The 15,691-nt window shown below is 38.9% G+C and overlaps 1 protein-coding gene across 1 annotated transcript; it reads right to left on the reverse strand.

Annotated features, from left to right (window-relative positions):
* Positions 1-13,115: 13,115 nt before the first annotated feature.
* LOC149187464 (uncharacterized) lies at positions 13,116-13,675 on the reverse strand. Its single transcript, XM_089409671.1, has 2 exons — positions 13,442-13,675; positions 13,116-13,337 (listed from the first exon to the last, which is right to left on the reverse strand). Exons 1-2 carry the CDS (start codon positions 13,673-13,675, stop codon positions 13,116-13,118), a joined length of 456 nt encoding a protein of 151 aa, XP_089265797.1.
* Between the last annotated feature and the right edge of the window lie 2,016 nt (positions 13,676-15,691).

Consider the following 15,691-nt stretch of genomic DNA (forward strand, 5'->3'; position numbering starts at 1 on the left):
ATGACATCGATGGGGTTATCAGCAGATCCGAGGTGGAGAGAGGGTCATCCACAAGATTGCTCTAGAGTATTTTGGCAGATTATTGATCATACCCTTTGGGACATTCCCACTCATCATATCAGTGTTACTTACAGTCGCAGAGTGTCTTTTTGTTACCCCTTGACACTCTCCATTCATGCAGTAGGGAATGAGAGGCTCAACATAGGTAGTTGGATAAGACAACGCGTGTCATGTGCTAGGAAGAGACTTCCCAGTTGAGACACCTAGTAGGTGCATGAGCTGACTGATACATGCGTAGGGATGACGTGGTTGATTGTTGAGGTAGCATATGTTCCACCCATGGCTCACACTTGGGGAGGTGACTGAGAGGAAGTTGCATGTTGCATTTTAAATGGGAAAACTCAAGGCATTGGGGGAGAATGAGGTGTAGGGGATTGTAGTCCTTGTTGGTAGCATGATGCTGAGGCTTCTAGAAGTACTTGAGCACATCTTCAAGAGCTAGAATAATAGATCTTGCTATGTGACTTGATAGGCGCAAAGCAGTTGGTTATTTGCAACAAAGGTTCTTAATGCTCAGTGTCTACCTATTGGATACCTATAGGAGACACAGATGGCGCACAAGGGGGTCCTAGTAGCTAGCAGCATGTCATATCGATAGACATAGATGATTAGGGGTTGTGGACCTCCAGTAAGGTTATGGCATCCAGGGATCCAGTGGATTGGTGGGATACTCCACTCCTCAGCGAGCATGGCCAAGATAATTGGCAGATTGATTCATTCACAGGAAAACACATGGGGGATCACTAAATCCCTCACCATAGGACAAGGCAGATTGTTGCTTAGGATTGGGGCTAGCTATGAAGTGATAGGCGCTGACACTGTTGAGTCGCTTTGGTAAGATTTGCCTAGCCTCGATCATTGCATAGTTTATGGCGAAGAGTTATGGGAGAGGAGGCTCTAGTATGAGCATGTTAGGTGTCTAATCATGACCGTAGTGTCACGATGTCAGCAAGATAGGTTCCTTCTACGAGGGGCAGGGGATTCTGGCATAATAGGGCTGAGAAATTTAGCTACCCATAGAGGTAAGTTGGTTTCTACAGGGGAGGGTCATCCAAATCCTCCATTTGGTTTTATTGATTCCTTGATTGTGAGGGGGACTTCACTGGTGTGGGAGGGTGATTGGCAAGAGGAGATCGAGGGAGGCCCAAGTAGACGAAGGTTCATTCCCACCAGGATTGGGTTGCATCTTCAGGAGTTTACTCTTGTAGTGCACGAGATGGCTATTCAGTAGGGCAACTTCATGAGGATTTGGATGGAGGTTTACATCGTCAAGATGCTGTTATAGACATATTTTGGCACTGTAACCACAATCATATATGTCCATAAAACAAGGGATTTTGAGTCCCTAAAAGTGTTGTTTCATACCCTAAAGGAACAAGGTCAGCTGATTACATCATCTCTTAGAAGTTCTCCATGGAAAACTCCTCAGAACTGGTCAAAACTGGACCATACAGATTACCCAGTGCTAAGGGTGTGATGCATCTCACCTGCCACATGCAAAAAGTACGATGCATACTGAAAATCCCTTCTGTAGGGTGCGATGGGCGAGAGTAGACAAATGGCAGAGACAGTTTGCTAAGTGGATGATCAAGGAATCTTCTAGAAACTTCTCATATGACACTTGCATCTTAGAATTCACCTAGGGATGAGTAAGAGATCAATGAAATATCCAAGTGGAACCAATAACTATCAGCGGAATGACACTAATAAAAAACCCAGATCTGACTCACACCTCTGCAAATATCTATATATGGATCCCTCATCCCAAAGATCCGGAGGTTGGAGGGTGGAATCTTGTATTTTGTAACGAAGTGTTGTTGGTTTCTTGGTGGAATATCGTGGCATTGGGTGATCTAAGCTTTTCATGAGGTGAAGAAGAGCTTTCATGCTGGAAGGATGACACTAGGTCAGATCAATGGGTTGTAATCTCTCTTCTACTCTTTCTATTAATAAATCTATTCAAGTTTTCCTCCACATTCTTGTTTGTTTGATGATATATGCATTTGTGTGGTCAATATATATCTGGTCCTATATTGTTTATGATTGCAGATCTCTGTACTTAGATAGTATTATGCTGCTTTGACTTTACAAGTGCTCTTTGAAGCGGGGTAAGCAAGGAAGGAGCGACAAAGATCTATCAGAGGGGAGAAGAAACAAGCAAGGAACCAAGCGAAAGACCGAGGTTGGTACTCTTTGCTTCTCTCCAATCTACTTCTCATAAAGGAAAACAAAAGTAACTTTAGTTTGTTTATTTCTAAGATAACTACCTATCTTCGTGGGACTAGGAGCTCTGAGTGGACACTGTATTTCCCAATAAAAGAATGGCGACTCCATCGGGGAGCGAATAGCTTGTTTGCTTGTCTATATTTGTTTTCTTTATAAACTATATATGGAGCCTGAAGTTAAGCCAGCTAGCCTTCGAACTGCATTTTCCATGCAAGTGCAAAGTAGATCAATGCTGCTTCAGTCTATCTCCGGGTTTCGTTTATAAACTGAACAATTGATTTGCAAACATCCTAATTGCCTTGGTGGTGGCTCAAGTAACCTCCTTAGATCATCCCCTATGATTTATATTAATTGACTATCATTAGCTCAACCTAAATCCCTGAACTGAGCTGCAAACTATGACCAAAAACCAAGTTGAATTCTCATCCATGGACCATCGCACCTTCTCCTCTTAAAAATTTGGATGCATCGCACCTCCTGTGTGCAGTAGGTGAGATGCATCCCTGTTTCCCTATGTTACAGGTGCGATGATCAGATAAGACTTTTTCTGCCTCTAGATTTTGGTTTTTTCTTCACTCTCTTCAGCTTTATTCAGGAGTTTTGCTATCTGTGATCAGTATACCACTGTAGAAACTCCATTCCTTTGCATTATTTGGCCTCCATTGTACAAAGAATTGTGAATGTTTTTATGTATTGTTCGCCATTTACAGTTCTCTTTTACAAAGAAGTAGCTTAATCGAACTGTCGTCTTTTGATTTGGAAGTGTTGCAAGTGTTGTTTTTAGTCAAAGAAAAGAATACTACTGCTCTTGATGGTTGATTACACTGTTACTCTTGTATTTGATTTGAATTAATAGTTTTTCAAGTGTTTAAAGCAGTTTTCAATTCAAAATCACAAAGTGTCATCATTGTCTTCCTTTCGTTTTTTGAAGAGAAAATTGTTAGTACTGTCACTTTGAAAAGATAATTCAGATTTGTACTCAACATTATTTTTGTCATTCACACATTAATAAAGTAGAAAAAAAATACATGCATGTGCATTTTCATTTAGACTGCTTGTTAATTTTGATTAGGATAGTGCATTTAGTGTGTGCTCTCTGCTCTATGTTGAAAGAATATCATTTCTCTTTCCTTAGTAGCTAGGATTTTCATTGCAAAAAGAAGATTAAATGACTATTTATCATCTTACATTGCATTTTAGGAATTGTATATCTACATCACATGGTGAACCTGAAAGAAAAACTTCTTAAGAAAGATCAACTATAAAATAAAGTCAATGAACATAAAAACGCTTTGGAACCTAACGCACAACATTTAGAAGTCTAGGCTAGAGATGTATTCCGGCATCGTAAAGCCTGGTAACTATCGCTTTCATCGTTTGGGTGATTCCTCCTCTTTGAGATGACAAGTGCTAGTACAGACTTGTGCTCTCACGTACCGTCGAGTATATATTGGGAGACCACAATAAGCTATATCCTTTATCCTTAGGAAGCCGTGTCTGTCGCCCTATCAATCACAATGCACTGAACACAACGTTCGGGAAGATTGACTACCATACCATAAAAAGTATTCTGCAGTTTTGTGATTGGTTTGGTAATCCCTCTGTCTAGATTTTGAGAGTAGTCTCTTTCGTTCCTTTTCAGACTCCTTAAAGGAATAGGTCCATCTGAGCACTTGTCACTTCAGGCTCATTAAAAATCTAAGGCGACTAGAGTCATCTTTAGCTTTTTCTCGACTCTTAAAATTGAAAAAGCAAGTTGTGTTAAAGCATCATAAAATTTATTTTAATTGGAATAACGTCATTGTTCCCTCATTGGTCTTAGGTTGAGAAAAATGGAGTCCACCAACCAAGGATTTCCCCTTTGGGGAAATCCTAGTCCTTTTTCCTCTTGGGGAGATGTTGGTGCACCTCATATGGCCACATTGTCCCTCCCAGGACTGACAATCGACTTTCCAATATGGCTCTTCTCGACCTCTATCGTTCAAACCACCGTGATTCCTGAGAAATCAAGTCAGCAACTAGATGATACTAGAGTTACCCCCCAACCTTCTGCTTCGCTTGTTTCTACCTCCCCTCCTTCCTCTTCGCTTGGTGAAGCTGGTAGAACTAAAAACCAAGTAACCGAGAAGAAGAAGAAGGAGCCAAAGGCAAAAAGGGGCAACCATGCATAGTCTAGCGAAAATCCACACACTACACCATCCAAACCTAAATCTCCATGTGTCATTTGCAAAGGAGACCACTATCATTGAGATTGTCCTTGCATCCCTCAAATCTTAAGGGACTGATCTCCTCATTTTCACAATTCGGTGTCATAAACCTCTAACGATCATATTGAAAGTACACCATCAACTAGTGAAAACGAATTCTATGGGCAGAAAGGAAAATATAAATTCCCTTGTAAGCTGTGTGAAGGCAATCATGCCATCCATCGTTGTCCCTTCCTAGATGAGGCCAAAAGAGTCTTGGATAACCGTCTTGCTTCACCACTACGACTTCCTCCTGGGTACAAGAAACTCTTGCCGAGTCCATCGCTAGTTGAAAATCCAACTGACACACCTTTGTGGTCGATCGAAGCATCTATCATTGAAGATAAACCCTTTGAGTCCACAACAGACCAAAGTCAAAAGGTCAAGGCAGTAGTTGACCCAGTCTTGTCCTTGGAAGGTCCATCTTCAGATGATACAGTCACCGAAGAGAATGAGAACGACACCATTCAAATTCTTTTCGTAAACACAGACTCTGATGAACATGGGGGCAATCTACCCATCCCTTTACCATAGGAAGGAAATTCGTCGGAGTCATATCCGACCGTTTATTCAGTCCCACCTCCAAGCAACCTAGTCGTTTCCTTTGACTGGAATCTACTTGGAAGACCCCATCGACCGTCTAATGTACCATTCCGAATCATTTTACAAGCTTATAGAATGGTCATGGTCGGTACTATCATAGATGAAGGGGCTTCTATGAGTATCCTTTCCTCAACTTCTTGGAAAGCGATTGGTTCACCATCGCTTCTGCCTGAGATGCGAAATCTGACAGGCTTCGACAAAGGAACCAGTCGACCGTTAGGGATCCTTCCAAATTTGCCTATAACTTTGAGAGGGAAAACCATTTATCTGAATGTAATGGTAGTCCAAGGACCTTTAGATTATAATCTACTCCTCAGGTGTGACTATATTTATAGCATGGGAGCCATTGTCTCGTCAGTCTTTCGAGTAATGTGTTTTCTGCATGAAGGCAGAGTGGTCCATCTCGTAGACCAGCTTTCATTTCCTAGCTCACACATAGCTAATAGTCAAATTCCATCCCTAACTGGTATTTTCACCCCAAGAATGTCTCGTCAATCTCCAGTTCGTCCACCTGAAGAACGCGAGTAATTCAGTGGCCATGACTGAAACCCAGGGGGCATGCACCCTGGTCTGTTTGGAAGGAAAACTTTGAGTATAGGGTAGGTTTCTGCGAAGGATATATGACTAGTTTGACACACCCATCCATTTAGGAAAATGGGATTAGACTAGAATAAGGTTTCATCATCAAGGTTAGGTGATTGGAGCTAGAATCACCTTTATCCGATGGACTAAGCCGAGGAAGTGTTTCCGTCTGCAATGCAGGTGGAGTGTTCTTACAAATGTGAGAACTTCTATATGGTAGCCTGGAAACTCTATTTCACTATACCTGGGGTCGTGCAAACCTTTTTGCGTGCAAGTGAAAAGTGAGAATTTATTTTCTTAGTTTGTAGGCTCCTAATCCTTTAAACTCGTAGGATTGGTCATTCCTAGCTTGCATAATCAAAAGATACGAAGAAAAGTTTCGAATCATGCAAGCTCCATAAAAAATTAACCTATCGATGAGACATCCTTATTATACGACTAGCACGAACAGTTTTATGCAAAGTTCAAGCTCGTTAAAAATTAAACCTAAGCAATGAGAAAATGTTCCCCCCAGAGTTTAAGCTCACTAAAAAATGAACCAATCTCCGGTAAATAACCATTGTGAATGAATTATCATCAGCTTTTGAGCCTTGGTCGTGTTCTTACCATCACCTCGACTCTGTTTTGGCCAATCATACACCTCCATTTGATTTTTTACCCTTTTGAGGAACACCTGCGATGAGTGATTCTGTTATCCATCCTCTTAACATTGCCATGATTGGAAAATTCCAAACCTTACCTGGAACAAGCTTCTACCCGAAAATATCAGTCGTTCCTCAAAAAACGAGTCCCCTTTAAGCTCGTTTCATTTGACTCGTAAAATATGAAAAGATTGCCGAGAAATTGGCCTCTCCAGCTCGTTAAAACTATTGGAAGTGCTATCCCTCCTCTAGATTTTAATCTTTTTGGAACTAAGGGATTATTACACAAAAAGATCGAGCTCTTCTCTTGTTCGAACAAAAAAAATATCGAAAATTCATCCCTTTCGTATTATTTTAAACTTTTTCAGACTTAAGGGATTATATGACGAAAAAGGATTACTGGAGTTTCCTTTCTGTCCCTTTTTAGATTCTCTAAAATTGAAAAAAGACCGAGTTATCTTTGTTGTTAAACTTGTTAAAACCAATAGCGACAAACTTGTCCATGCAGGAAAGAACGAGTTTCATTGTTGCTAGGCTCGTTAAAACATAGCATCAGGTTTGCCCGAAGGGCAAATTATAGAACAAGCATATGTTATCCTCCTCAAGCTTGATAAAAATAAAGAGGTACTAGTCAGTAATGACTGGGGAAAAATTAGGAAGAAAAATTGAAGAAAATTTATTGGTGGCAAGTCGCTCTTGAACATGACACTTTCACTCCATCACGATGATTGAGTCGGGTTGGGTTATTCTGTTCACCAGTCATATTACCATTGGTCCATCATACCATCCATCTTTGGGGTTAACGCTACGAATCCATTTCAGTGTCGCTGATATGTTCAAGAGAAGTCACTCAGAGAATTCACCAACCCAGCTTGTGTCTCATCCGCTACAATACATTCACGCTCCATTCTTTCATGACCGCCACCCTGAACCTTGTATCATCATATCGTTTTCACCTCCACAAAATCATTTGATCTATTCCATGTCGTAGATGTGGGATTCATTAAGGCCCTCCTATGACAGGTCACTTCTTGTTGACGACAGCTCATTATCCAAGAAGTCGACCTAGAAACAACCCTTTCAGTACTTTGAAGCTTGCATGCCTCAATGCAAGTTTCTCACTTCTAGTGACAGGTTTACATCAATGGCCTTCGATCGAAAGATTTTGCATGGTGTTCTACGCCAAGTCTCATTTTCACACCACGTGAATTGTACTATCGTACCTTCAGGGTCATCATCATTATCGGTGATTCCTCTCGCGCCTGTTAACAACTTACATCATTGGCTGGTAATCAGGTGATGTCTTTCCATGTTCGACTCCAGAACATCTTTTCACATGGATTGACTTGTACTTCGGGTGAAGATTGAACGAGTTTGACAACCCTGGATCTAGTTTCATCCATCTGGGCTATGATATATTCAAGGAAATAAAGACATCGAATGTACATCATGGCTGCACATATGATCATCTGAATCAAAGGATGATGGCTCTATCAGAATCATCAGTTTGCCACACAGATAATTTTCTGTCCTATGTACATGAAAATGAATTTAGAAAGCTGAGCATGGGAATGCCTGCCTCAGCTAGATCATGAAAATGTTATGAGGATAATTTATTGTATTGTATCTTATTACAGGTCGCCTTCCAGTTCGAAAAACCTTGGATCCTCATGATAAAGCATTTCACCGGACATCAAAAGATTTTCGACCTCATGCTTTAGGGGGAAACTGTTATAGACATATTTCGGCACTGAAACCCCAATCATATATGTCCATAAACCAAGGGCTTCTAAGTCCCTAAAAGTGTTGTTTCATACCCTAAAGGAACAAGGTCAGCTGATTACATCATCTCCCAGAAGTTCTCCATGGAAAACTGCTCAGACTGGTCAAAACTGGACCATACAGAGTACTCAGTGCTAAGGGTGTGATGCATCCCACCTGCCACATGAAAAGAGTGTGATGCATACTGAAAATCCCTTCTGTAGGGTGTGATGGGTGAGAGTAGACAAATGACAGAGACAGTTTGCTGAGTGGATGATCAAGGAATCTTCTAGAAACTTCTCATATGACACTTGCCTCTTGGAATTCGCCTAGGGATGAGTAAGAGATCAATGAAATCTTCAAGTGGAACCAAGAACTATCAGTGGAATGACACTAACCAAAAACCCAGAGCTAACTCACACCTCTGCAAATATCTATATATGGATCCCTCATCCTAGAGATCTGGAGGTTGGAGGCTGGAATCTTGTATTTTGTAAGGAAGTGCTATTGGTTTCTTGGTGGAATATCATAGTGTTGGGTGATCTAAGCTTTTCATGAGGTGAAGAAGGGCTTTCATGCTGGAAGGATGACACTAGGTCAGATCAATGGGTTGTAATCTCTCTTATACTCTTTCTATTAATAAATCTATTCAAGTTTTCCTCCACATTCTTATCTGTTTGATGATATATGCATTTGTGTGGTCAATATATATCTGGTCCTATATTGTTTATGATTGTAGATCTTTGTACTTAGATAGTATTATGTTGCTTTGACTTTACAAGTGCTCTTTGAAGCGGGGTAAGCAAGGAAGGAGCGGCAAAGATCTGTTAGAGGGGAGAAGAAACAAGCAAGGAACCAAGCGAAAGACTGAGGTTGGTACTCTTTAATTCTCTCCCATCTACTTCTCATAAAGGAAAACAAAAGTAACATTAGTTTGTTTGTTTCTAAGATAGCTACCCGTCTTAGTGGGACTAGCAGCTCTGAGTGGACACTAGATTTCCTAATAACAGATGCTCTACTTATTGACAATAGACAGAGGGGTTCTAACACCCCTATCTGATAGGATAATGAGTGGAGCAAGGGGTGCTTCACGCTGATCAAGTTCGGTTGGGATCTTGGCATCAAGGGACCCCTTCACTATAGGATAGTACAACTATCAAGGATGATCCAATGGCATGTTTGGGACCCTGGTGAAGTTTGCAAAGACAATGGGGATCTATGGTCAGAGAGGGAACTGTTTTAGGCGCTACTTGAGGATAAGCAATTTTGGGTGCATTCGAGGAGCTTGCTGGATGAAGATGTTGCTTGGGAGGGCAACCGCATATTTGGACATCCAACATTGAAGTTGCTTGGGGACAAGCAACAATTAGGAGGGGAGGATTGTAGTGTCCCTTCCTAGACTATTTTGGAACATGATTAATTTCTACATGGGTCAATTTTGGAGGTGATGGGGCCTATTCAATTTTATGATGGCAGAAGTTATTTTGATTTGGTTAAGTTATACGTTGGGGCCACCCACGCTAGGAGAATACATAATCCCTAGTTCGATTTGCATGGAGGGGAAATCGATGGTTAAGTGAGGGACCCACGATGGAGGGAAAATGGATAGAAAAGTTCTCCACAAAATCTACGTAAGGAAGGTAACTCTCCTCATTTTATCATCCTTGGCATATCGAATTTCTCTTTGGTTGCTCGAGCTGCTTAGCCGAGTCACTTGTTGTTTAGTAAGAGCTCTTCAAGCAAAGAGCTCACCCTTTTCTTCAAGGGACTTTGAGTGCCACCCTAGTAAGATTTTTCTTCATTTCTTCAAGAGGATGATCTCATTGTGATTTCCAGCGATTGCATTCATCTCTGGGTGGTGCGTATTACTGGAGGGAGCAATGAAGAGGAGGTTGATTTTGCTTGTGGTATCTTGCAGTGGATTTTGGATGAGAGATTTTTCGGAGAGGAATCATCAGAGGATTTTTGGCATTTGGGAGAGTTTTGTAGGTGGAGGGGTGTGCTACCTTGCAAGGTGACTTTTGCACTTCCCGAGCCAACGCAGAGGCAACATTGGGTGCTCACGTGGAGGGTAGAGTATCAATATTTGAGGCCAAACTTCACTGTGGAGGTTAAGGGAAATATTTGGAGAGGTGATTACTGTATTTTTGGAGCTTGAAGGAGGATTTAGTTGGTGTTTCTTGTAGGTTTTATTCCTTGAGCAGTTTGAAGGGTGTAGGACCTATTGAAGGCAGAATTTGGAAGATCAAAATACGGCTAAAACATTTATGGGGTTCTCTGAGTTTTTGACAAGGATTCTAGATATAAAGTTTCAGAATTTTTTGAGCACTTGAAGTGGGGTTTCCAGCCATATCTTTGCAAAAGACAATGCATAATTGTTGGGGGTTGAATAGTACCTTTGGGGTCAATTTTGGGAGTTCAATATCAAGCCAAACCATTTCTTGGTTTTTGTGAGTTTTGGTCAACGAGCTTGAGGCTGAATTTGCATCATTTTCTGAGGAGTAGAAGTGGAGTTTCTTGTAGTTCCTTTCAAGTGAGCAGTGTAGTTTTCTATAACCTAAAGCATTAGAGGAGCAGACATTTTCCAGTACTTGATATCATTGTCTCATCACCTGGATTCCTTCATGCTTGCCATTTAGTCAAGCCCAGGTGCATTCATCCATACTATTGTACTGCTCCATTGATTAATAAAATGGCTCAACTGGTTCTACTTATGGGGTTTTTATGAGCATGTGTTGTTTGTAAAAAATTTCTGTGTTGAGAATCATTTTTGCACTGTTTGTTTAAGTTAGGAACATTACACTGTGGTTGTAGTGGATGCCCCTAAACCTAAGGAAACGTAGTGGATGCCCCTAAACCTAAGGAAACAAAAATATAACTGGAAGATGGGTTAAGCTGAATCAAAAAGTTAATCAAGGGAGATTAAAGATGCATCAAGGTTTGTTTTACAAAAAGAGGTGCAGAAAGGAGGAACCTGTAGGAAACCTAAGGAAAATGGGTTAAGCTTTAATCGAAAGCTCAGTTAATGAGGGGAGATTAAAGACACATCAAAGTTTTTTTACAAAAAGATGTGCGAAAGGAGGAACCATGAGGACTTAGACTTTGCATAACCCAAGATGGGTTTCTAGCTTGGGTGAGCACCACCCAAGTTATTTGACAGTAAATTTAATAAATATATAAAAAATGAGCATAACTAGGTGCCATGTGAAGGAAACTGATCATAGACTACCATACTTGTGCAGAGTTAGAAGTGTTTTTCCTGAAAATCCTAGGTCGTGGTAGAGCCCTATCTGTGGCATAGGAAATGGGAATGGGGTGATTGGGTGGGGTAGGGGTTAGTTACCCCTTAACTACCTTCGAGATAGATGGATCATCGGATTTGGTATTCAATCATCCCACAATGGAAAACATTCCAAATGTCATGCACCGAGGAGACACAAGTTTGCCTTTGTACGACCTTTGTGCCTGACAGCTGGCTTCTAGAAAACTAGATGTTCAAAAGGTCTTTCTATGCTGAAAATAAGTAGTTTACCAATAGACATTAAATAAGCCGCGCTATATATATGCCCACACTTGGATTTTGGCAAACTAATTATCCAACAGTAGACATATACAATGCCCCACTCATTTTTTATAGCCTCTTAAAAATTAGACATATACAATGCCCCAATCATTTCCTATGGCCTCAGGAATTTGAAGCCATAAGAATTTGCAAGCAGAGTTTAACTGAACTCCAATACTGGTTTTCTTATAATCAACATTACCCACCTGTACATAGTGGAATACATAATTTATACTTAGCAAAGAAGAAATTATGTACAGTAAGACTCAATACTTTATGCCATTCACATTGCATCAACCAAGGAGAATTCCATATATAACCTTCATGCTATGAAACTTAGGTCAACAAATGCAGTTATTTTATGGTAATATATATATTTTTTTTAATTCATAAAAGAGAGATGTTGCACATATCATTTCAATTAAAATACCCAAAAATTAACTCATTAAATTCAACTCAATAAAACTAATAACATCCTTAAAACAAATATATATATCATCTATAATTATACTTATAATAAAAAAAATTATTTTCACTTTAATTATCAAAATGCCACATAACTTAACATTATGATTATAAGAGCAATTATTGCTGGCAATGTCAATAACTTTTTCGAACTTTAACATTCTGATTATAAAAAAATCTAATCCAATTACCTTTTACAGAAAAGAGAACAAAATATAAACTATTCAACAATTACAATAACCTTTTAGAGAATCAATGACAAAATATAATCAAACAATAACAAAATCTAATCAATTAGCTTTTACAGAAAAGAGAACAAAATATAAACTATACAACAATTACAGCAACCTTTTAGAAAAACAATAACAAGATCTAATCAAACAATAACAAAATCTAATCAATTACATTTTACAGAAAAGAGAACAAAATATACAACAATTAACTTTAAAAAAAAAACAAAGTATAAACTATACAACTATCACGATAGTCATAATATATAAAACAAATGGTAATATCAAATTAAAAATTAAGCTGAAGATAATATCTAGTTAAATGCAACGGTACGCTAATTAAATTTAATATATCAATATCTATATAGGTCTAAGGAAATTTCTCTGAACAATTTGAAAAGACACTAATATTTGTTGATAAAGATAAACTACGGCATAATTATTAAGAAAAGGAAAAAAATGAGACTTATCATAATTTCAGATCCATGCTTTGACAGAAAACTTCTGACCAAATATTTTCTGCTTTGGTTTTGCACCTTCACAATCACCGATATATTTAATTGAATCAACCAGTCACTCTCATCTTAATCTTGATGCCATCTGAATCTACGGATGCATCTGTACGTAATCTTTGCAAAAATGAAGACGAGTCCAAAAAAAACCTATCCAAAAATTAAGAGAACCCATCCGGCCACACCTGAAATCAAGAAATTAAAGAAGTTGTCTGAACGATCTAAATTTAATCGCTAGGTTTAGCCGCAGAAAGGGTTTCAGCAGGTTTTGGCGATCTGGGCCACATTTCTGAGTCCATGTGGGCGACGACACCACCATCCGCATTACCTGTAGAAAGACCTAAAAGCTTGCTCAGTTGGTCGTTTCGCTTAGCCGCCTGCAGGAGGTGTAGCGGTTCTATTCGACTTTTCTGGCTCTCCCCAGCAAATATTCCGGCCAGCTTCAATAACTAAACGATACAAAACATTTGCATTAAAAATCCATATGTAAAAATATCTGAAGCATATAAGCCATAATTTTTTAGAAAATTTGCATATAGAATAGATTCACTACCTCGTAGGTCAGGTATTGAAGCGCGGAGGCCAGGTAAAGTGAAGCCGATTGAGCAACTCTGCGTGTATATTCTCTCCGCTTGAGCCATTTAATTGATATACCCTTGGGTAGAAGCAATACCCATGTCAAGACTTTTTGCCTCTTCAGAGGTGGTGGTTCCGGCCATGCAGTGCGTTCCGGCTTCAGCATCAGTCGGAGTGTAGAGTTGCGAGAAAAATATTTAGTTCTGGCCATTATCACTGTGTGACTCACAATCGCCCAGTTGCAAATCAACTGCAGATATAATACTAATGATAATCGAATCTTGTGTTGTGCAAATCTTCGTCCTAAATAGAATACAAATTCTAAATCGGGAGAACTGAACGTTCGGCAGAAATGGTCAGGTCTTGTCTTAAGGATTGACTCGTGAGTCTCTCGAGTTTACCCAATGAGATTTGTCCCCATGAACATTTATTTCGAATTGTATTCTTTTATTTCCAATGATGGGACCCTAGAAAACTACATTGTCTTTTGGATTCTCCCACTAATCTGTAACATAAAATAGAAGCAACAGATATGACGGAGGAAAGAGAAGCATAAACCTCTTAAAAATAGGGTTAGTTATTATTATTACGAGGACGTAGTTTTGTATTCTCCCACTAATCTGTAACATAAAATAGAGGCAACAGATATGAGGGAGGAAAGTCAAGATAGAAGCATAAACCTCTTAAAAATAGGGTTCGTTATTATTATTACGAGGACGTAGTTGTGTAGATAATCAGTATATATCTATTTTAAAAAAAGTTGAAAATAATATGAAAATTTAATTTAGAGTGTAAAATTGTGTTTGCACTTTGACATATTTGATCATATGTTCGCACCTCCACATATTTGATCATATATATATATAGAGACGGAGGGAGAGTCACTTGTAATTTTTCATTGTATATGTTGCATTTTTGAATGTATAAAATGGATCAAAATTTACTTGGCCATAAAACAATGAGATTACTTAAAATGTTTTAACTTTAAAAAAATAGAAAAATTCAATTGCTTTATTTGATATATATACTTCTTTTTTAACTTTTAACTACTTTATTTCTCTATGAAGTTGATATAAGATTATGTTGTTTGAGATGCACATCAAAATATTTTATTTATGGTTGAAAGTGGAAATGGAATATTTTTACTATTCTCTTTAGTATGGACACTCAGAATGTGATTATTAATGTTTTATTATACAGACCAAACACATATATTCATTTTATTTTATTTTTATATCCGCCATGGAATATTTTATTTATTATTGAGAGTGAGCTAAATATTTTTATCACTTCTCTTTAGGGAGATTATTGATCTTTTTTTTTAGTAATTTTTTTAGAGGGACACATGTCAACTCTAAGTTGAACACATACATACTTACACATCTCTTTCATACTCTTGTAGAATGAGCCTCATACTTACACATCTCTTTCATGCTCATTGTAGAATGAGTCTCTCGGATCAATACGTTGTATCATTATTGTATCTTTGTGTGGTTTCATTGTTTTGTATTTCGTCTTTTTAAAGCATATTTTCTAGTCAATTTTGTCCAAAAAATCAAATCTAGTAAGGTATTAAGTTTAACTTATGTAGTCTCCAAAGTTAATGTAACACCATGATCACGTATTATACAGAATATGCGGAATAAATGTAATAGCAAAATAAGATTATTATTTAATATATGCTAAAGGTGGCAGATGTGGACTTTAATGGCAACATACTCTGATTTGAATGTTTTAATATATGTTACACAATTCATAAGGTTTGATCTGCCTTGCATTAATTTTTCACATGGCTCCACTCAGGGTGTTAGGCCCGTAACCAAACTTCTAATTAAATGCTCTTGGTATGTCGATACACACGGCATAACCATGGTCTGTTCTACTGCATGCATCCGACAGCGAGTTAAGTCTGCCTGCGACAACTAGCCTAGTCCTCACCCGTTGATCTTTGGTGGGTGATCTGACGGTGGGGAGGGTTTAGGGTTTTTCCAACTAACCACCTCACCGCGTCTGGCCGGTTGGGAGGTCATTTTTTGTTGGATGTTTGAGGTCTCCGCCGCTCTACAATGAGGTTGGCCTTCAAGTTTTAGGTTGGCCCATAACCTCTTCTACTGTGTGCTATGGTGATATCTATCCACCTTTCACTGGAAGGTATCCAAAAATACTTGCCCTTGCACTATTCTGGTTTTCTACGCAGCTTGAGCTTAGTTTTTGCTTCAATCTTTCA

This window comes from Pinus tabuliformis, chromosome 3_1 (assembly GCF_031772625.1).
Source record: "Pinus tabuliformis cultivar Carrire ecotype Pingquan chromosome 3_1, CPIR1, whole genome shotgun sequence".
NCBI classification, from domain to species: domain Eukaryota; kingdom Viridiplantae; phylum Streptophyta; class Pinopsida; order Pinales; family Pinaceae; genus Pinus; species Pinus tabuliformis.